General features: G+C 39.7%; 1 protein-coding gene across 1 annotated transcript in view; it reads right to left on the reverse strand.

Moving 5' to 3' along the window:
* Positions 1 to 24,905, reverse strand: part of LOC126175542 (eukaryotic initiation factor 4A-III) — a 51,164-nt gene that overhangs the window by 24,684 nt on the left and 1,575 nt on the right. The window contains exons 2-3 of the mRNA XM_049922381.1: positions 19,681 to 19,883; positions 17,148 to 17,280 (exon numbers count right to left, since the gene is read on the reverse strand). Coding sequence (XP_049778338.1) covers positions 17,148 to 17,280; positions 19,681 to 19,883 — 336 coding nt within the window. The remainder of the gene's footprint in view (positions 1 to 17,147; positions 17,281 to 19,680; positions 19,884 to 24,905) is intronic.

Here is a 24,905-nt window from a genome sequence, read left to right on the forward strand (position 1 = left end):
AACGATAACTCCTTGCTCAAGATGGGCAAGTTGAAGCATCTGACAGACACTCTGACACAACACACGATTCTTATCACAGCGGTACAAGAGACTAGGTATACAGATGAACATGCCTTTGAATCTCAGGGTTATCGAATCTTCAAGGGTAAAGTGGGGCGTGGGAAGATGATGAACGTCCCTCACCTGGGAACTGGATTATTGTCAGTAACAAAATACTTGATTCAGTTATCAACTTCCATTCTCCTAATATTCGAATGTTTCTACTAACACTTCGATGCTCCAATAAGGTCTACACCATTGTGAATGTACACGCACCTATTAACCAGGACAACAAGAAAAACCCCAAAGGCACAGACCAATTTTGGGAAGAACTCGGGGACACTATCAGCAAGATCCCAGAGTGGAATACAGTCATATTATTGGGTGATTTTAATGCCCAGTTAGGGAAAGAGCAGAAGTATAAATTTATAGTGGGGGAATACCCAGCTCACATGCGCACTAACAAAAATGGAGAATGATTTGTGGGACTCTGTAAAGCATTTCACCTAGTAATGAAATCAAAAGGCCTTTAAGCATCTACCAAGAAAACGGAAGACATGGACTCCTAGGAGAGTTTCAAATGTATCATGTGGCCATTTCAAGAAAGTCCTGTAGTGGAGAAGTCATGAATGTGAGATTGGACATTCATGACTTCTCTACAGGACTTTCTTGAAATGGGACTGATCAAAAGATATGGTGAGTACAGAAGACAATCAAACAAGGAGCTATACAATCATACTGAAAAAATTACAGATGTATCTGGGAAGAGACATCTCGCTTTCTACGGACGTATCACAAGGATGGACGAAACAAGACTGACCAACCGACTTCTCAACAACTGGAAGAGCAGGAAGACCGAGACACCATGGCTGATAGAAATCGACAGACACCCAGGAACTGAACATTACTGAAAGTGACATTAGAAACCGAGCACTTCTCAGAAGGATACTAGAAGAAAAAATGTTGCAGGACAGATCACCCCGTAAAAAGGCCAACGCCCTTTGGCCAAAGGAGAGAAAGGTAAAACATAGCCAGAGAATGCGGGATTACTGGGCAAACATCAAGTTCCTTTCCAGGCTGAAAAGTTGAATATCGTGGTCCTTAGCTGGCACATTCAGAAGAAGAAGAAGAAGAAGAAGAACACCCAAGCACGTGTACTACTTCTCAGATGGTGCTGCAGCCCAGAATCACAAGAATTTTGCCGACATAACTTTTCATCAGACTGATTTCAATGTCTCTGCCGAACGGCATTTCTTTGCCTCATCACATTGCAAAGGACCATGTAATGGCATTGCTGGTATCATCTAGAGACTTTATGTTCATGCCAGTCTGCAGGACATCTACAATTCTCAGATAATGACACCCAAACAGTTGTTTAAATGGTGCTCCAAGAACACTGCAGTGTGTCACTTTCATTATACAACAGTGAGTATGACAAAGAAGAATCTCATTGTCAAGAGCGGTTTGCTCAAATTCACACAATTGCAGGTATCCACAAGTTACACTGCGTTATTCCTGCAGGCCATTACAATATCCAAATGAAAGTTTTGTCCAATTCACAAGAAATCAGAAATGAATCTCTAACTAGGACCCAAGGAGACACGTACCTCAGTGATATCACAGGGTTTGTTATATGCATGTACAATGGTCACTGGTGGCTTGGATGTATTTTGAATGATAATGAAAATACCAATGAGGTTTCAATCAGCTTCCTACATCCTCATGGACTTTCACTTCATATGTATCCCCTCACAAACCTGATATCTTAACTGTGGACAAGATGGACTTCCTTACAATGGTTGATGTGAGAACAGCAACAGAGTGAACATATTTCCGTTCACCAAAAGAAACACAAACACTGTTATATGTTGCTTCCCAGTATTGAGGGTCATGTTCATTTCTCTAAATCTGAACGTGTTTACCATGCCTTCCAAGCACGTGTTCAGCTGGGATGGCTGTATCATGTTTTGCATCACTGAAGGCCAGATTTCATAGTGTGTGACCTTGCATATTATTAATGCTTGGCCTGTTGACTGTACTAACTTACTGTGCTATATTATAACATTATCTTTTTAACATGTTTTTCAGTGTACTGTGTCATATTGTTGAAGTCTGAATACAATTTATTTGGCATTAATGCAACACACTCACTGTACATATAAATTAATATCTCCGAATCCCATTGTCATCCCAATTTGATTTTTTACTATGTTGTGTAAGGTAAATATGAAGAAGCAAATATCATTTTTTGTCAATTTCGAGGGTGACATGTTTTGGGATATTCAGGATCAAAGGCAAAGGTCACTGGCCTTCACTGTACACATTCTTTAAATATGACAAAATTGTATATCACCGAAAAGCTTGTTTCAAGATCTTTTCAAAATTACCTGGTTCATTATTCTATCTTTATTAGATCAGAATTTACACTCTTTTTGTCAACCCTATTTTTTAAAATTTTCACACATTTTTAGAGCTCCGAGTGGCCATTACATCTACATAAAAACTCCACTAGCCATCATACGCTTCATGGCAGAGGGTACCCTATACCACTACCTGTCATTTCCTTCCCTGTTCCACTCACAAATAAAGCGAGGGAAAAACGACTGTCTGCACACCTCCGTATAAGCCTCAATTTCTCGTATCTTATCTTCATGGTCTTTATGCGCAATATGTATTGACGACAGTAGAATCGTTCAGCACTCAGCTTCAAATGCCACTTCTCTAAACTTCCTCAATAGTGTTTCTTGAAAATAACGTTTCCTTTCCTCCAGCGATTCTCATTTGAGTTCCCGAAGCATCTCCGTAACACTTATGTGCTTTTCGAACCTACCAGTAACAAATCTAGCAGCCTGCCTTTGAACTGCTTACATGCCTTCCTTCAATTCGAGCTGATATGGACCCCAAACACTCAAGCGGCACTTAAGAATAGGTCGCATCAGTATCCTGTATGTGGGTTCCTTTACAGGTGAACCACTCTGTTCTAAAATTCTCCCAATAAAAACCGAAGTCGACCATTCACTTCCCTACCACAGTTCTCACACGTGTTCTATCTCATATTGCTTTACAATGTTACACCCAAATATTTAAATGACTTGACTGTATCAAGCAGGGCACTAGTAATAATGCATCTGAACATTACAGGTTTGATCTTCCTACTTACCCACATTAACTTAATTTTTTCCACATTTAGGCCTAGCTGCCATTCATCACACCAATTGGAAATTTTGTCTAAATCATCTTGCACCTTCCTACAGACGCTAAACTTCAAGACCTCCCCGTACACCATGGAATCATCAGCAAACAATCGCAGACTGCTGCCCACCCTGTCTGCCAAATCATTTATGTATATAGAGAACAACAGTGGTCTTGTCAAACTTCCCTCAGGCACTCCTGACGATACCCTTGTCTCTGATGAACACTCGCCATCTAGGACAACATAGTGGGTTCTATTATTTAAGAAGTCTTCGAGCCACTCAAATACTTGTGAATTTATTTCATATGCTCTTAAATTTGTTAACAGCCTGCAACGGGGCACAGTGCAAACACTTTCCAGAAATCTAGAAATATGGAATCTGCCTATTGCACTTCATCCATAGTTCTCAGTATACCATGTGAGAAAAGGGCAAGCTGAATTTAGCATGAGTGATACTTTCTAAAACCATGCTGATTCATGCACGTAAGCTTCCAGTCTCAAGAAAGTTTATTATATTGGAATTGAATATATGCTCACAGATTCTGCAGCAAACAGAAGTTAGGGATATTAGACTCTCCTGTGGGAACGATTTCTTGAACATAAAATTTAAAATGTCGGCTTTCGCTTTTCTATCTTCAACTGCCACACCAGACTGGTCAACAAGGGACTAGTGAATGGAAGCCTTGGACCTGCTTAGCGATTTTACGTATGACCAGAGTTTTCTCAGGATGTCTGCCAGATCCATTGCTAAGGTGTAACGGTGGTAGTAGTTGTGTGCTTCGCATGTAGAGCTTTTCACAGATTCACGAATCTATACCAACCTTTGCTCGTCGTCAGTTATACATTCCCTTTTGAACCAAGAGTGCAACAGTCCCTGCTTCCTAAGCATCTGCAGAATTTCATTACTAAACCATGGCGGGGCTTTTCCATCCTTTATCCACTTGTTAGGCACATAACTCTCAAGACAACGATTTACAATCTGCTTAAACTTTGCCACTGTACTGGAACACAGTGATGCCAATTCACTGTCGAAGTGAGATGTTAATAAATGTTTATATGCTCTATCTAGCATAAACACTCTCCCAGCCTTCTTGACTGATTTATTAACTTTCGTAATCATAGTTGCTATAATGACATCACGATCACTAATCTTCATTTCTATACTGACTTTGTCAATAAGGTCTGGTCTATTTGTAGCTGCAAGGTCTAAGATATATCCATTGCGTGTGGGCTGCCAAGCTAGCTGCTCAAGACAATTTTCAGAAAACTTTTTCAAAAGTATTTTTCATGACTGCCTGCCTGTGCCCCCAAAATGAATCCACAGACATCCCAGTCCATACTTGGCACGTTAACCCTTTTAGTGCCAAATACGATCTGATCGTGATCCAGATTTTCGGCGAAAAATGCCAGTAACGATCTGATCGTGATGCCCTTCTCATTCATTTTTTCCGCGCTTGAAGGCAAAGTTGTTAGTATTTCCTAGCCAAGAAGCAGAAGGAAGGTCGAAGGCACAGCATATCGATCTTCTTTTCGATTGTCAGTGCGATATTTCGAGTAAAATAAACTTCTCTGGTGGTGTTTGTTTACCGACTATTTCGCGGCAGCATGGCGTCGTCGAGTAAGAAGTTGCGGTTCGATACAAGTGATTTAGACAATAATATGATAAGTAGTGGAAGTGAAGATGAATTTGCAGGATTTGCAGAAAGTGAATCGGATTATGAGATGTCGGGTGGAGAAGAGGACTCGTCGTTTTCTTCTTCAAGTGACGATTGTGCGTCAGCAAATGACAACGACGGCGACGACCAAACGCAACTAAATTGCAGTGCAAATACTTTTGTTGAAGTAATGGATGAGGCATCAGATAATCCACCTCCTCCAAGCTTTGTGTATGCAGAAGTACCAGGCCCTAAACATATACCAACAAACGCCACACCAATTGATTTTTTCAATTTGTTCTTCTCACTGCAGCTTTTTACGATTATGGTGACAGAGACTAACAGATACGCTCGCCAGGTGATTCAGTCTACGCATTTATCGCCAAATTCGAGAATCAAACAGTGGCAACCAACAACTGTAGCAGAAATGAGGGCTTTTATAGCAGTAATTTTGAATATGGGACTGATAAAAAAACCGACGATTTTTAGTTATTGGTCAACTGATGCAAACCTGTTGACACCGTGGTTTTCACAAATGTTTTCACGCAACAGGTTTCAGTTGTTGCTGCGGTTTTTCCATTTTGTAGACAATTCGAAACTTCACCCTCCTGGTCACCCATTATATGATCCAACAGCTAAGTTTCAAGTGTTGGTGGATATTGCCAACAATGCTTTCCGTCGCTACTACACTCCACACCAGCAACTGAGTGTCGATGAAAGCCTCGTTGGGACAAAGGCGCACTCACAGCTAATCCAGTACCTTCCCAATAAACATCATCACAGATGGGGAGTCAAATTTTGGATGCTGTGTGATTCAGTCGTAAATTACTGCCTGGGGTTTTATGCATACCGTGGTGCAAAAAGTGATGATGACAAAAACGAAATAAAAGAGAATGGCCTGGGATATGTAGTTGTCATGAAACTACTAGCTCTTGGGAGCTACATGCAAAAAGGTTACCATGTGTTTTGCGATAACTTTTTTACATCTATTCCTCTAGCAGAAAAGCTGTATTCAGTTGGCACTTATCTAACAGGAACAATTAGAAGAAACAGAAAATTCCTGCCACGTGGTCTTCTGTCAAATTATGCTGTAGGTCAGCTAAAGTTTTTCAAGAAATCTGTTATACTTCTCTGTGGCTTCAGACAGAAGAAATCACAGAGAAATCCAGTCCTCCTTGTGAGTACATCATCCTCTGCTACATCATCAGAAAAGACAATTCGCAATAGACAGTCGGTCAAGAAACCGGATGTTATTTTTGATTATAATAAGTATATGGGTGGCATTGACTCATCTGATATGATGGCATACTGCTATTTAGATGAGAGGAGGACTGTCAAGATGTGGAAGAAGGTAGTGTTCAGCATAATTGCCAGGATGTTGCTGAATGCATATGTTTTGTATAAGGAAAGCCTAAACCCCAGCGACAAACCACTGACACGGCTAAAGTTTAACAGCATAATCATTTGCAAACTTTCTAAACAGTGGTTTCAGGCAAGGACTGCAACCACAAGTGCAATAGATATAAATGTGCCTGCTCCAACAGTGTATGGTGTAGAGACTCTTCCAGGGAGAAAGGAACGCTACTGTAGTGTTTGTTCTACGAAGGATAAGAAGCGGCGTTCACGAACAGTGTGTGTGTGTTGCAAGAAAGGACTGCATCCTTCATGTGTTGGTCAGCATGTGTGCAAGTAGTTGTCATAACTGCAACCTCACATTTGTCAGTGATTTATGACTGAAGAACTGAGAACACGTTCAGAGCAAAACAATTTTTTTTGTAATGTTATGTTCTTTTCGATTTTTTCCTTAGTGAAATAAAAAAATTTTGTATTCCTTTATGGTGTTTTTGTTAAGGAAACTACAGAGATTCTATATATACCTGAAATTTTTGAGTATATCGTCATTTGATGGGTCTCAGAGTAAACTGAAATCAAAGTTTTAATTTTTTTCGATAAACCCCATCATGAAAATAATTTTTTTCTCTGAAAATATGTTCTTTGACAATGTGTCTTGCACATATTACTGTAGGCAGCAGCATTCCCTAAAAATTAAAAAAAAATTACATTCCTTTATGCATTAGTTAAGATTTTATTGCAAGTATGGCAGAGGTCTGCATTTTACTGTAAAATCGCATGGCACTTTTAACATGATCTTTTGAGAAAACGTCTGGCACTAAAAGGGTTAAAGTCGCCTCCAATCAGTATTGCACAATCTGGGTATTTATGCACTACTGACCGTAGACTTTCTTTGAATGACTTTAGAACTGTCACCCTTGTCTTACTTGCACAAAAATTCTGCAATTTGGTATTTTTCATTCTTGTACTGTGGAATGAACACACCAAATTTTACAAAAATCAAGAAGGGTCAGGTAGATAACTGTACTGATTTGACATGGAATGACTCAATAATCGTTGGACTACCATCCTTTCAAGCAGTTTGTTGAGCATGTTTGTGAGCCCAACTTGTTGGTAGCCATCAATGGACATGGGGATTTTATCCAGTTTAAGGATGGGGATAGTGATAGTATCTCACTATTTTGAAAGGAAAACATTTTCCAAACATATATGGTAGAAGATCCTGAGCAGATGCAGTCTTTGCATTCCATCTTACTGCCTTTAATTAAATAGCAAGCCTTAGTATGAAGCCACTTGAAAGAGAAGAGGGTGGTCTGTCATGGGTGTCACTTGAGATGCTGCAGGCCCTTTGATGATCCTGAATGGCTGTTGCAATGTATTTGTCTCGGAGACATTTCCCACAAACTCATTAATGAAATCTTACAGAGATGGGGCAGAGGCAATAACAGAGGTTCATAAATGCCAGTTGGCTCTTCTAAGAGCCCTATATGACAATTTGTCCGTTGGAAGGTGACAGGATCACCGGAACGTGATCTCTCTGAGGAAGATCATAAAGCAGCGACCATTCTAGCAAAACCACGAGATGGAAGGAGGTGGTCTAATGGCTAACAGCCAAAAAAGTGCACCTCATGTGTGGCACTGAAGTTGGCAGAAGTATCATCATTGAGAAGACACAAACCAAGATTGGAAAGAAGCTTGTCAATCAGGAGGCCAACTACCAGATGAAATGATACTTCCCCACCAGCAGGGAAGGGGGTGGGGTGGAGTGGAGGAGGTTGGTGGTGCACATTGAAATCTCCAGGTAGCAAGTACCAGAAAAAGTGAGGGGAGGGGGGGAAGGCGAGACAGTTGATGGATTAAAATGGTCATCTCTAGGTAAGTGCCCAGCATGAAGATCAATAAACATTACATGTACTGATAACTGGTACCATTACAGCCTCGTGGCTATTGGTGAATCCATTCACTGACAACACCTTTGTGAACCATGTACCATCACAGACATTCTCTCAAGGCCAGAAAGGATCCACCACAATGCATCATAACCTCGAAGAGTTGAAGAATGGTGATCAGTGAAGAATTTTTCTTGGAAAGCAATACAGATTGCAGATCAGGAGGAAATTAGTTATTGTAGTTCCGGCAAGTGGCAGTATAACTCTCGCAGTTCCATTGGATCATCATATCATCATGTTGAGGGCGATCTAGTTACACATAAAGAAGCCAGAAAGGCATGTCACACCCCAGGATCACTGTGTCATCAGTGGGCTTGACCACTATCTATGAACACTTGTCTGAAGTCCGACGGCAAGGAGAGATCCGGATGGAGTTGCCTTCTCCTGGGATACCTTCTCCCTGACTGCTTTTTGGTAGTCAAGGTTATTGCCAGGGATTATCACTTCACTGTGTGTGTGTGTGTGTGTGTGTGTGTGTGTGTGTGCGTGTGCGTGTGGGCAGCCCTGGCACCCACAAGCCTTCAGCTCATGTCACGCCTCTGATCTGTGGCCATCCACAGAGAGCGTTTCCTCTCAGGAACCGTGCCACCAGTATATACTGGAGGAGAATGTTGATTCCCTGGGCAGATGCGGGGAGTGGTTCCCAAAAACTTTGCATCAGGAGCTGTGAGAAAGGAGCCCGTCGCCCCATTGATCAAGTTTATTGCGCAACTACTGGATGTCAACATTAAGGGAGTAACTATACCAGATACTCCTGACATCTTGACCACAGTAGTGGCAAACACCGATATCAAGGAATCTGCATACAAATGGTCATATTTTTTCCATGTTTCAAAATATGAGTGATGATCTGTGATCTTCAGTCCCTGGATTTTGCATTTCGTGAGCAATTTGACACACTCAAAGAATCAGGGACATGACTGCTCACGTAACTGACTCAGACAGGTGATACAGCCCATTGGGAATTTTCGCGATGTGCCCGACATCAGTATTCACAAATCAGCTACCCCGGACAGACATATGTCCGAAGTACTGGAATTTAAATTAACACATTTGGGACGTGAAATGTGGCCTCACATCTCAGTAGTAACAGGAAGTATATGTGGATAAGGGGGAAAAATTCCAGATTTTTCCTGGGTTTCCCAGTTAAAAATACACTTTTTCCTGGGTGAAAATAAATTTTTTCCATGTTAAGTGACAGTATACTTTCTCACAGAACTCTTAAACTCATCAATCCTTTGAATGATCAATGTTTCATACACTGGAATTGATCTTCCCACTGCCACTTTATGGAGGAAAAAAAAAGAAAAAAAAAAAAAAAAAAAAAAAAAAAAAAAAAAAAAAAAAAAAAAAAAGGTCCTGGCCAAATCTCTTATGTGCAGCAACATACTCTGCATATTTTCATAATTACAAAAGTACAAATTCAAATTCCACCAAACACAGCAAGTTAGTTTCCAAAGCAACTAAATTGAGATTGCAATGCCGTTTTGTAAACCAATTATAGCTCATGTCACGTGATCTCGCCAGCCGATAGGACACAGGACACGTGATGATGTCAGCCAATACCAATATCACTCAAGTAGAGCGAACACACAAATAGCAAAAGTTAATGGTTTAAATTAATATACATAGTGCAGCTATAAGAAAAGCTAAGCTTTCCATATAATATTGATCTCTAAGATTAATAAGCTACAAGTGAAGCTAAGTTTTTACATGTAATATTGGTCTTCTTTTGTACATGTTACACTTTTAAGATACATCACACAAATGTGCCACTAAAACTTAAAATAATGACATATATGTCTGGTCTTCTGAGCTCGAAATTCTTCTAAGTAGCTGGTTCTCAAAGTGTTATGTTTTTAAGGAGAATCAAACACTCTGTGAGTTAAGAAATTCATTGCACACTCTCACACGTAACATAATTCATCGTCCATAAAACGAAATTTATTTTGAAAGTAAATCACCATTCGCAATATTTTCCAAGCTGTTGGAAATAGGTTCATTTCAGTAGATGCCAGAGGGTGCCAGAAAACAAGTTTTACTGTGCGTGCACAGCTATGATAGCATAGAAAGCCCATATGTTTGCACATATAAAGCATCAAGAGATCTTACATTACATTGCAAAAGAAACAGGGCGTCAGAGGATGCTCCAAGAGCATCGGAATTTCGTAAACCAAACTAAAACGCATAATTCAACTTAAGGTGCTTGTTCGTACATCCAAATTCACAATTAAGCAGGCCCAATCTCATACCATGCTTTTCATTGTGGTTTTTGGGATGTAAACTTCTTGAAGTACCAAAACTGTATAATGTCACATTTGATTCTTTATTACGGCAAAATGCCGTATGTGCCAGAAGATGAGAATATGCCCTTGAAATTCAGTGAACAGTTGGAACTAGCCTATACTGTGGAACGAAATGCTTTGTTTCAAATAAATTGACTGCCTCAGCGGAAAATACTAATAAAAGCCAATTTTTTAGCAAACCGACGAAAATAACTTCATTGTTCTGCAAGGCAATTATTGCTTGACTGCCAAAAACCTGGAAATAAAATAAAATCAGAAAACTGAAACTAATATGCGACCGAACTGCGCATGCGCTTGAGCCCACTGGCAATTGCTCAAACGAATCTAATGTAAACAATAGTAACATCACACGCGTCGGAAGCAGTCTGTTGTTATGAAGTATTGCATAGTCTTCATCCTCAAGCCTTTGACACATTTTTCTGTGGGCAGATGCTTGTGTGTGCACGGTGTTTTTTTGTTGTAAAGGGTGCGTCTCCTTTGCAACTAAAGTTTTGTTTTTTTCCTCTCAAAATGGTTCAAATGGCTCTAAGCACTATTGGACTTAACATCTTAGGTCATCAGTCCCCTAGCCTTAGAACTACTTAAACCTAACTATCCTAAGAACATCACACACATCCATGCCCGAGGCAGGATTCGAACCTGCGACCGTAGCAGCAGTGTGGTCCCGGACTGAAGCACCTAGAACTGCTCGGCCACAGTGGCCGGCTTTTTTCCCCCCCACCCCACTCTTGTTTATGTTTTATTGTTGCAGCATTATTTTGCAGCACAGGGATACAGTAATATTCTTAGTTAAGGTATCAGTTTTTACCAGTCAAAATGACAAAAACTTAATTGAAAACTAAAACAAGGAAAAATTCCTGCATTTTTTCCAGTTTTCTCCTGGATGAAAAAAATTCCCGGATTTCCTGGGGTGTATACACACTGAGTAACATATGATTTTGACCTTTTCTGGAAGTAAAATTCCCTTACATCTACTTCTACATACATACTCCATAAGCCACAGTATGGTGCGTGGTGGAGAGTACCCTGTATCACTGCTAGTCATTTCCTTTCTTGTTCTACTAACAAATACAGTGAGGGAAAAAATGACTGCCTCTGTATGAGCCCCAACGTCTCTAATCGTATCTTTGTGGTACTTACAAGAAATGTCTGCTGGCAGGCAGTAGAATAATGCTGCAGTCAGCCTCAAATGCCGATTCCCTAAATTTCCTCAACAGTAGTGCTATTCGAAAAGAAAGTCGCTTTCCCTCCAGTGATCCCCATTTCAGTTCCTGAAGCATATCTTAGTAATTGTGTGTTGTTCAAACATACCAGTAACAAGAATGAGATTTCCACTCTGCAGCGGAGTGTGCACTGATATGAAACTTCCTGGCAGATTAAAACTGTGTGCCCAACCGAGACTCGAACTCGGGACCTTTGCCTTTCGCGGGCAAGTGCTCTACCATCTGAAAATCTCATTCTGGAAACATCCCCCAGGCTGTGGCTAAGCCATGTCTCTGCAATATCCTTTCTTTCAGGAGTGCTAGTTCTGCAAGGTTCGCAGGAGAGCTTCTGTAAAGTTTGGAAGGTAGGAGATGAGATACTGGCAGAAGTAAAGCTGTGAGGACCGGGCGTGAGTCGTGCTTCGGTAGTTCAGATGGTAGAGCACTTGCCCGCGAAAGGCAAAGGTCCCGAGTTCGAGTCTCGGTCGGGCACACAGTTTTAATCTGCCAGGCAGTTTCATACCAGTAACAAATCTAGCAAACCACCCTATTTATAATTTTGATGTCTTCGTTTAATCCAACCTGGTGCAGATCCCAAACACTTGAACAATACTTCAACGTCTCAAATTGGTGTCCTATATGCAGTCTCTTTTATAGATGAACTAAACTTTCCTAAAATTCTGCCAATAAATTAGAGTCAACCATTCGACTTCCCTCCTATAATCCTTATATGCTCATTCCATTTCATATTGCTTTGCAGTGTTATGCCTAGATGTTTTATCAACATTACAGTGTCAAACAGCACACTAGTAATGCTGTACTTGAACATTAGGGGTTTGTTTTTCCTACTCATCTGCATTAACTTACAGTTTTCTACATTTAGAGACAGCTGTCATTCAATACACCAATTAAAAATTTTGTCTAAGCCTCTTGTACACCCCTACAGTCACTCAACAACAACTTCCCATACACCACAGCATCACCAGCAAACAGTAACAGCCTGCTGCTTACCCTGTCCATCATCATTTATGTATTCAGAAAATACTGCTGTCCTATCACACTTCCCTGGGGCACTCCTGATGATACCCTTGTCTCTGATGAATACTTGCCGTTGAGGATAAAATATTGGGTTCTGTTACTTAAAAGGTCTTTAAGCCACTCACATGACTGGGAACATATTCTGAATGCTTGTACATTGGCAGTGTGGTGCCGTATCAAATGCTTGTACATTGGCAGTGTGGTGCTGTATCAAATGCTTTATGGAAATTTGCGAATGGAAATAAAAGTGTGGGTGAATGCGCCAGTGTCTATCTTGTTGCATCAGTGTACATGGTGTATGAAATGACACTCTTGTCTTTCAAAGTGTCTGCATAGTTCTTGTCCTCCTGCTGTGTTACGTTTCAGTGAAAAATTAATCCCTGTACCATGTTCAGGTTCTTATTGGATGTGTGCTAATAGGCACATCACCAAGTTGTTTACCAGGATGTAACTGAAAGGGCTGCATAGGATTTGCTGTCTTAACTGAGATGGAATCACTTCATAATTTGCTAAGGGAAGAGAGTTCACCAAATATGTTTTCAATGTTCTCCACAAAGAACAAAGAACATAGGTTGGGTAGAGAGTAAGGACCCTCACATTTTCGGGTGTAACTAGGAACTGAGGGGATTAACTGTTTTCAAGTTGCTGGGCGATTAAGGAGGGAAATTTCCTAGGGTAGTAATGATCATCACAGGATTGCAGTCTTTATGAAGAGAATGCCCATGCCTCACACCCACTGGCTGGAAATTTTGGTTGCATCACAATGTCAATATCCACCAAGACGCCACCTACTCACATGCGCCTTGCAGCCAGAACAAAGGGTAATTGCTGTGATGGCTAGTGTCCTGAGCTCTGGTGCTCCCCATATGGACAGGCACCTAGTTCCTGGCATATGCAGGGAGGTGCCAGCTCAGGCAACAATAGTGCAATCCCTGCATGGCCAGGGCACTACCACCATCATTAAAGTAACTGACAACCCACCACATGGACTGGTTATCATGCTAGGTATTGGGTGACCTTCCCCTCATGATCTGCACATTCTGCAAAATAATACTGAGGAGGAGGAGATCATATGCATATTTGGTGATAAAATATAAATTAACCACAATATGTGGTTAAAATAACACAAACAAAATGGGGAAAGCCGTAATCAATGCCCTATGAACAAGCGAGATTGTCAGCAGTGAATCTGTCCTAGACAATAAGTCTGAGAAAAAAATACAGTCAGAGTATAAACTGCAGCTCACGGAAGGAAGAAGTACTGCAGAAACTTGGGGTCACACACTCACAATAGAGTTGGGAGTCCCCTGGGAGAAACACTGCTGTTGTGGTCTTCAGTCCAATGACTGGTTTGATGCAGCTCTCCAAGGTAGATTATCCTTTGCAAGCCTCTTCATCTTTGCAAAACTACCACAACCTAATTCATTTGGACGTGCTGACCATACTAAAGTCAGTCTCCCTCTACAGTTTTTACCTTCTCACTTCCTTCCAACAAAAACTGGCAATGCCTTGACTTCTCAGGAACAAAGCCTTTCTTTTGGTCAACTTGTGGCATAAATCTCTTTTTCCTATTTGATTTAGTACCATCTCATTTGTTATTTTATCTACCAACCCAACATTCAGTTCTCTTCCACAACACCACATTTCAAAACCTATTCTCTTCTTGTCTTAACTGCTTGTCATTGTCATTTTACTTCCATATTATGCTATACTCCAAACAAATACCCTCAGAAAAGACTTCATAACACTTAAATGGATATTAGGTGTTAACAAATTCCTCTTTATCAGAAACACTGTTACTGTTGTCAGTCTGCATTTTACATCCTCTGTACCTCAAACCTGAGGGACTTTCTTTTCAATTTGGTCTTACATGGTTCTGTCAATTTTTTTCTTATATAACATCCCCCTCATCTCTGCCTCCTCTTCTTGTATAATACTGTCCTCAAGTATGCTTCCCTTAGATAGATCTTCTATATATTCCTTCCACCTTTCAGAGGCTGTATTTTCTTTCTTCTGATTCATTTGCTACATTTTTATACTTCCTCCTTTTGTCAAATAGGTTCAGTATCTTCTGCGTTATCCAGGGATTTCTAGCACGCCTTATCCTATGATGCTCTGAGATGCTATGAGATGTTCTGTTGCCTTCACTATTTCATCTCTTAAAGCTATCCATTCCTCATCTATTTTATTGCTTTCCACTGTTTCAGTCCTACTTTGTCCAATGATCTCTCTTAACTCTCATCATCCTCTGGTTTCTTTAATTTACCCAGATCCCATCCCCTTAATTTCCTCAGTTTTAATCTGCAGCTCATAACCAATAAATTATGGTCAATGAAATTGTTGGTTTAAATCACTACAAAAATTTTATTTTTACAAAAAAGTACACCTTAACATGTTTTGGCCGCAGCCATCATCAGAATCTGTCAGAAACAGAAAGAGTGAGAAGTAATATTTCTAAAATAATTACGAACACATTGCATGCAAATGAAATGAAGTACACAACATTTAAAACAACTTATCTCATCAGTATCATGTTGCAGAAATATTACTTCTCATTTGTTCTAGTAATCTGGCAGGTTCTGATGATGGCTGTGGCTGAAACATGTTAAGATATTCTGAAAAACCAAAAAACAAAAAATAATGTAATAATAGTGATTAAGATGGAAAATCAATTACACTGACTAGTGATAATGACTGCGGACTCATACAATGATTTTATGTTGTTCATAAACAATATCCTATGATCCAAGTCCACATCAGCCCCTGGAAATGTCTTACAGTTTTAAATCTCTCACCATTAGAAAACTGATCTGAAACCTTCTATTGTTCCCGGGTCTCCTCTACATATTTAACAACCTTTTGTGATTCTTAAACTGGGTGTTAGTGAAGATCAAATTATGCTTGGTGCAAAATTCTACCAGGTGGCTCTCTTCCATTCCTTTCCATCTTTCCAAGTACACCTATTTTTTTCCTTCTCTTCCATTTCCTCCTATCGAATTCCAGCCTCCTCCTCCTTCTTGGTGCCATACACTTGTAGTGCGTCGGCTGCTCACAGGTGGCGTTCCCTTGCTTCTTGACACAGCTCTTCGAAGTTGTTGATGGCAGTCCATGTCTTGATATTCTGTGACCTTGATTGCTTCCTTCTACCTGGTGGGCACTTTCCTTCTATTCTGCCTTCTAGAATTAATTGCAGAAGTTCATATTTCTTTCCTCTCATGTGCCCCAGGTACAACGTTTTTCTTTTTTTTAATTGTCCCCATTAGTTCTTTATCCACTCCAGCACTACGCAGCACTTCAGCATTGCTCACTTTCTCAATCCATGGTATTTTTTGTAATCAATGCAACAACCACATTTCTGTTGCTTCTAATATCTTTCCAGAAGCTGCTTTAACTGACCAAGTTTCCACTCCATAGAGTAGGACAGGGATAACATAGCATTGTACCACCCTTATTCTCAGATGGAGTGGCATGTCCGTGTATATCAGCACCTTCTGTGTATATTCCAACCACCCATCAAAATTAAATTTTCTTCTCTTAACAATTTAAATAATTTCTTCTACCTCATCACACATTCTTTGAACCTCCTTATGATTTGCGGCGCTAGCTGGCATATAAACTTGAAGGTGTTGGCTTTGTGTCTATCATGGCTGTAACAACGTGCATACTATCCTGCTCATAGTAACTTACCTGTTTTCCAATTTTCTTTCATTATTAGACCTACTCCTGCATTATCACTATTAGATTTTGTGTTGATAAACCTATACTGACATGACTAGAAGTGCTGTTCTTCCTTTCACCACACATAAATAATTTCCACTGTATCTAATTTCAACCTATCCATTTCCTTTTTTAAATTCTCTTGACGTACCTACCCTTACAGGCTCTAACATTCCATTCGCACGGGTTTCAAGAAAGAAGACAAACCTCACTTTAGACAGAGTATGCCGCACAAGGCAATGTACAGCATGAAACAAGCAGAAATATTAATACACATAACAAAATCCAGCTTGGAAGTTTTTTTGACGACTAAGTGTCTCTGCGACCAATTACGCACATCTTTTGTGTGTCTATTGATAGCATAAAACTGGAGCTGCACAGATACACCACTGCTGCTGGGGAGCCATCTGTGTGTCTCAACCCCTCTAAATACTCCTGAATTCCCGTCCATTTGCCCTAATAAGCAGTCCTCAGCACTTAGTATAGCCAAAGACGCGAGGGATTGATTTATTTGTGTGTGGGGAGGAGGGGGCAGCGATTGTTACTATTTCAATAAAACTAACTTAATTTCAAATGTGTCAATAACCTGTTTATTATGACAACACAATTATATAATTTTCCACTATTTTATTGTGCATCATTTGTACACTCAAGAAACACTTCTCAACAGCTGAAACAAGCGGTTATCAACTTACCAAATACTCGTCCTGGTGTACCGGAAACAACATGTTGACCATAATCCAACTTTCTTATGTCCTCACCTAAATTAGTACCACCAATGCATGCATGACACTGGACATTCATGAAGTCGCCCAACGCCAAAATAACCTGCAAATATTAAACAACATAAGACTATTTTTTCAATGCAAGTCACTTAACACAATAGCTTGGAACATAAAAATAAGCATTAATGTTATAGACTTGTATCCACATAAAATAAACAAACATAAACACAAATGGCAGACTACACAAATACTTTCTTTGTTCGTTGCCTTCAATATTCTCAACAATTTACTTTTTTAAATGTTTTAGATCACACAGTCTACCTAGTTAATTAGTTATGCTCATTCCTTTTCTAATTTGCGTTACACTAAAAAACATTTTAACACTGTTAGCCTCAATACGCTTTAGACCATGTTATTTGTTCCAACAGTATGTATCTGCCACGTAACGTAAATGTGAAAGCTCAGTCATAACAACAAGGACATGGTGCACTATAGCTAGATAAAGGATGACTTATGCACATAAAATTAAAGCTCTTTTCAAGAATACAACAATGAGTGCACACACACTGTGGCATAAAAATTTTAGCCACATAGTGAAAATGTACGTCTTATGGCAAATTTAGAAAAATAATAACTTTTTATTGTATAACTTCACAAAGCTGAGTAACAGCTCAAAAGATTGCTAAAACAGTGTAGAATGTTAACATAATATTTAAATCTGGAATGTCATTGACTGGAGTAGAATTGTCTTCAGTGACCAGTCCCACTTCAAATTGAGCTGCAAAGACCAGTAGAGAAGGGTCTGAGACGACTCGGACAGCAGTGGCTTACCAGAATGACTCATCTGCCACATGGCCAGGCAATTTGGAGTGATCATCTGAGGGTGTCATTTCTTTTCATAGCAAAACCCCTTTGGTTGTTATCTGTGGCAACCTTGCAGCACAGAGGTACATTAATGATATTCCATGTACTGTCTCATTGCCCTTCATGACAAGGCATCTTGGCCTTACATTTCGACACGATAATGTTCTCCCGCACACGATATGAGTTTCTATTCCTTGTCTTTGTGCTTACCAGTCACTACCTTGGCTAGCAAGGTCCACCAAATCTCTACCCTACTGAGAATATTTGGAGAACTATGGGCAGGTGTCCCCCCCCCCCCCTCTCTCTCACTCTTTGTATGCCTTCTTCCTTTTCCCACACTTGATCTGTGTTCAATTTTTTATGGGCCATCTTATCACTAAATCTGAGGGAGGTTCCCTTGTAAGAAGTGTTGTTATGATTTGTTATCAGGTAATAAGCACATAGGGCAAAATATTTGTCAACCACTTAGAAGAGCACACTGGTCACTTCGGAGTGCTGTAGATGCAAGTGGAACTAGTACCAGGACGTCATGTGACCATTCACTGGTGATGTCACTCGTGGCAGTGGGGACATGAAGATACCACAAATGGCAGAAAGGAGACTACATGTTTGGACATGCGCATGATGACACCATGGAAAACACTGCCAGATTCATTCACATATCAATGCAGACTGTCAAGTTGTCCACAAGGAATAGTTTACCACTTGTGGCCACAAAACACAGTGGAAGGACAGTAGTGTTAAGAAATCCTCATCACCAGGCACCAGATACAAGTCATTCTTATCAATGACAACTGGTTTTAAAACAGACACGAAACATTGCTGTCACTGGATCCAGGTCCATTTCAATCAGTTTCTGAGCAAACATTACAAAGGAAACTGTTTGCAATAGACATTTAGAGTCTGGTATCTTGCCAAAGGCCATTACCATGGCAGCGCAAACAATGCACACGCAACAAACGCCACAGAAAATCAACAGCTGGTAACTGGAGAGATGCAGTGTGATCCAGCATGTCACAATTTTGCCTACTTTCAAATAATACAACACAATGACTGCACCAATGGCCCAATGAAGCATTTAAACCACAATGTGTGGAGTAACACGACTTGAGCCACTCACTCAAGTCACCAAATACGTTAAACACGCTGTCCATTTGAACATTATCATTGCCTTCCTTCTACAATTCCAGCACGAGCATGCTGCAGACAGTACCACCTTTCAAGATGACAACCACCATACTCATAGATGTGCATTAACAAATTCTCAGGCACCCTATAACGTCTGGACTGACATTTTAAATCACCCAACCTTAATCCCAAAGAAAATATCTGGGATCATTTCAAACAGTGGGTGAAACACAGCAATCAGCACTCCTGTAATTGGTAATTCTACTGGCTTTTTTCCCAGTGCAGTTTTAACTGAATACTGCGTCTGAAGTAATAAGAAAATTTCAGTACAGAGCATCAGGGTTATAGTAGATGTCACATACTTCTGTCTCACGGTAACGACTCTGAATGCTATGAGAAACACTGGTGACATATTATCAAAATTAATATTTTTAAATATGAAATACTTCATACTAAGATACCAATACATCTACATACCATCAACCTTAACATGATAGATGCAGTAGATTACCTTTTGTATCTGTGTTGCAAGTTCTCGTGTAGGTGATAGGCAGAGGACTTGGCTCTCTCGCACAGCTGTATCTAATGACTGAAGTATGGCAATGGAAAATGTAGCAGTTTTCCCAGTACCAGACTGTGCTTGTGCGATTACATCACGACCCTTCACTATCGGCTTGATAGCACGCTGCTGAATGGCTGATGGTTTTTCAAATCCTGTATACAACATACACCATCAGAATATTACTGACAAGAATGAAAAAGTTTAAATTAAAATCACAATATATTCTGTGAACTTCATGATACTGCCTTATTTAATTTCATCTTGTATGCCATTTCAAATGATGCAACAAGACAATGTGATGAATTTCAGGAATGAAATGTAATTGACTATGTTAATCTTTTAGAAAACTAGTACTTACTTTCAAGATTTGTAACTGCCGATTGAAACATACCACAATGTACAACACTACTCCCAGCTTTCAGCAACCAGAGGCTGCTTCTTTCACAACAGAACAGAGATTGGTTGGGCAGCCATTCACGTTTTTTGGTTAATGTGTTGGCTGGTTCATGTTTGTCTTTGTATATTTATAAAAAAAGTTTTATTTTTGGTAGATTTGAAAAACTATTGTCAGTCATCTTAACTGGAAGTCATCAATAGCCACATAAATTACTTCTGCATAGCACATTAATACTTGGCCAGAAAAGAACACCATGGTATATGCGAGATAGATAGTAAAAAAACCACACATTCAAATAAAGATTATTTCCCAGATACTCCATAAAGAGAGATCAGCAGTTTTAGAATGACTGTACAGCATCTATTTATAATGATACTGATCTTATGTGTAAAAATGTTTGTTGACCATGCTGTGAACCTAGACCACTGCCTTATGGCCAGTGCTCTACCACCAATACGTTTCGAGCACACCCCATAGGTTGCGTAAAAGCTTTTGCTATGCGCTCTTCCCTGTCCCTTCCAAATAACAGATGCTCTTCCACAGTGATGTGAGACTAGCACTTCCAAGTGAAATGATATGCCAAGGCTAGATAATTTTACAGACAACATATTATAGACCTGTTGCATAGCACGTAAATGTACAGCACTTGTACACATTGGAGGGGTATTTGAAAGGTCTGTTTAAGGCCCAAGTGGCACAAGCCCTAGAAACATCAAGGGATTTTTGTAAAAGTTGATGTAGTGTTAATCTGTTCTATACAATATTTCACCATAACTATTCTGCCTTGTAAAGTTTATTATATATTTTATGTATATATAGGTGTCTTGAAAAATGTCACATGACTGATACGGTTGTATTAAACTATATTATGAAATCTTTGGTTATTGCAAGATGCATTTCTTTAAATGTACTGATATAGTTATTTTGATGAAAAGAGACTAATAATAACAAAGACAAAAAATTTTATCTTTCAGGCTTAATTACCAAAATGCACATGATAAAATTAATTTGTGCCAATTACATGGCCCGAATAAGTACACACAATTACATAAAAAACAAACTGTTTTATCAAACACAAACATACACACAAAATTCAAGCTTTCGCAACAAACGGTAGCTTCATCAGGAAAGAGGGAAGGAGATGGAAAGACGAAAGGATGTGGGTTTTAAGGGAGAGGGTAAGGAGTCATTCCAATCCCGGGAGCGGAAAGACTTACCTTAGGGGGGAAAAAGGACATGTATACACTCGCGCGCGCACACACACATATCCATCCGCACATACACAGACACAAGCAGACATTTGTAAAGGCCAAATGTCTGCTTGTGTCTGTGTATGTGCGGATGGATATGTGTGTGTGTGTGTGTGTGTGTGTGCGCGCGCGCGCGCACGCGAGCGAGTGTATACCTGTCCTTTTTTCCACCTAAGGTAAGTCTTTCCGCTCCCAGGATTGGAATTACTCCTTACCCTCTCCCTTAAAACCCACATCCTTTTGTCTTTCCCTCTCCTTCCCTCTTTCCTGATGAAGCAACCGTTTGATGCGAAAGCTTGAATTTTGTGTGTATGTTTGTGTTTGTTTGTGTGTCTATCGACCTGCCAGCACTTTCGTTTGGTAAGTCACATCATCTTTGTTTTTAGATATATTTTTCCCACGTGGAATGTTTCCCTCTATTATATTCAAACTGTTTTATCATTAATTCTTATATTGACAAGACAGAGTTCAACACATACATGTGTCACCCCAACAAGACAATCACATTGGGAAAAGGTTAAAAAACGCAAAATCCCCAAGATTGGCAAAGTTTTGCAGAAGTTCAAAATATACCACATACTTCAATGCGAGATGCTTTTAATAATTTCCACAGCGAAACATTGTCTCAGAATCTGGCAGAAAACCCAAAGAGATTCTGGTCATATACAAAGCACACCAGTGGCAAAACGCAATCAATACTTTCACTGCGCAATATCAACAATGAAGTCACTGACGACAGTGCCACTAAAGCAGAGTTATTGAACACAACTTCCCGAAACTCCTTCACCAAAGAAAACAAAGTAAATATTCCAAAATTCCAATCAAGAACAACTGCCAAGATGAGAAACATAGAAGTACATATCCTCAGTCTAGCACAGCAGCTTAAATCACTTAAAGGCAAGGCCTCCGGTCCAGATCTTATACCAGTCAGGTTCCTTCAAGAGTATGCTGATACAATAGCTCCATACATAGCAATTATATGCAACCACTTGCTCACAGAAAGGTCCGTACCTAACACTGGAAAATTGCTCAAGTTATACCAATACCAAAAAGAGAAATAGGAGTAATCCACTGAATTACAGGCCCATATCATTAACGTCAATTTGCAGTAGGGTTTTGGAACATATACTGTGTTCGAACATTATGAATTATCTCTAAGAAAACTATTTATTGACACACAGTCAGCATGGATTCAAAAAACATTGTTCTTGTGAAACACAACTAGCTCTTTATACTTGTGACGTAATGAGTGCTATCGACAGGGGATGTAAAATTGATTCCATATTTTTATATTTCCAGAAGGCTTTCAACACTGTTCCTCACAGGTGTCTTATAACCAAACTGCGTGCTTATGGAATATCAGCACAGTTGTGAGACTGGATTCATGTTAGAAAGGTCACAGTTCACACTAATAGACAGAACGTCATCGAGTAAAACAGAAGTAATATCAGTTGTTCCCCAAGGAAGTGTTACAGGCCCTCTATTGTTCCTGATTTATATTAATGACATAGAAGACAATTTGAGTAGCCCTATTAGATGTTTGCAGATGATGCTGTCATTTACTGAGCTGTCAAGTCAGCAGATGACCAAAATGAATTGCAAAATGATTTATATAAGATATCTGTATGGTGTGAAGAATGGCAATTGACCCTGAATAAAGAGAAGTGTGAAGTTATTCACATGAGTACTAAAAGAAATCCGCTAAATTTTGATTACGTGAAACGTCACACAAATCTTAAGACTGCAAATTCAACTAAATACTTACAGATAACAATTAAAAATAACCTAAACTGGAACGGTCATATAGATATGTTGTGGGTAGAGCAAACCAAAGACTACGATTCATTGACAGAACACTTAGAAGGTGCAAAAGGTCTACTAAAGCGACTGCTTACACCACACTTGTCCACCCTATTCTGGAGTATTGCTGTGTGGTGTGGGATCTACATTGGATGAGACTGACGGATGACATCGAAAACGTTCAAAGGAGGACAGCTCGTTTATTACTATCACGAAACAACGGAGATAGTGCCACGGACATGGTACATGAATTGGAGTGGCAGTGCCACGGACATGGTACATGAATTGGAGTGGCAATCATTAAAACAAAGGCGTTTTTTGTTGTAACGGGATATTCTCAAGAAATTTCAATCACCTGTTTTCACCTCCAATTGCGAAAACATTCTGTTGGCACCCACCTACATAGGGAGAAATGATCATCACGATAAAATAAGAGAAATTGGGGCTCACACAGAAAAAATTATGAGCTCATTTTTCCCGTGCGCCGTTCAAGAGTGGAATGCTACAGGGACAGTTTGAACATGGTTCACTGAAACTTTTGCTAGGCACTTTATTGTGAATAGCAGAGTAATCACGCAGATGTAGATGTGAATATAGGGGGCTGACTTCTTCAAATATCCGAACAATCAATAATTTTGAAAACCATTGATGATCTGGACACAAACAATAGGGGTATCAAACTGGAGAGAACATACCCTATCTGTAAATACATTTACAAATCAAAACCCATAACCCATTTCCTCAAAGTAAAAGTATGACACTAGTACACTTTACTGAGATCTACAGTACAGAACACCTTAGAACACCTAAACATGGCCAAGTAGGGGCAACTCAAGAGACTAGAAATAACGGACAGAAAGGCTCTTGAGCCCCACCAAAGAAGATGGTGTATACAGAATTAAGACACAACCAGGAATTCCATTAACATCAGGACCACATTAAAACAGCAATGCGGGAAGAGGAGGCTAATCCTTTAGTCATGTTGCAAGATGGTCAAGTGGAGACTTGTGGAAGAAACATGAGCATTGTCTCTGGAAGGAAGCAGTTGATGCAAAGTGGGGAATAGTAGTTAGGATAAATTGACCGCAATAATATTCACAACAAATATCAGCACAAATTGCTTATCAAAACGAGATATTCTCCAGGCACTAACAATAGTAAAGATGCATCTCAAAATCTGAGTGAAATGTGCTAATGGATGGAAAAATCTTCCACAGCACCAGGATGAGAAAGTACAGGACTTACAACAAAGCTCACCAGAATTAAGAACTACATGGTCTGGTATAAGCTCCAATGGGATAAACAAAACAATAAACCAACAGTAAATCCTTTTCAATCATTTGTTCATGTTTTTTTCCATGTTTGAAGGGTAGATATAAATCAATCTTATTATAAAATATATACAGTAGAATCACTTATCAAACTTCGTAATATTGTATGATACTGGCCCCCCCCCCCCCTCCAAGATCTTGGTTGTTGTGACAAATGACTTTTAGTGTAGCCCATGCTCTAGATTAAGTCGAAAGGTGATAATCAGGTTGTGAGTTGGCGAAGCCAACAAATTGAAAGCCAGATAAAGATGGGGTAACAGTTTAACCTGTACCAGTACCACAGCCCCACATTTACATCTGCACCATATTTAATGCTCTTTTCATCATAAAAATTAAGACTGGAGGTAAAGGTCAGATAACACAAGTCTTTGAAGAGTATGTTGATGCATATTATGT

This window comes from Schistocerca cancellata, chromosome 1 (assembly GCF_023864275.1).
Source record: "Schistocerca cancellata isolate TAMUIC-IGC-003103 chromosome 1, iqSchCanc2.1, whole genome shotgun sequence".
Taxonomy (NCBI): Eukaryota; Metazoa; Arthropoda; class Insecta; order Orthoptera; family Acrididae; genus Schistocerca; species Schistocerca cancellata.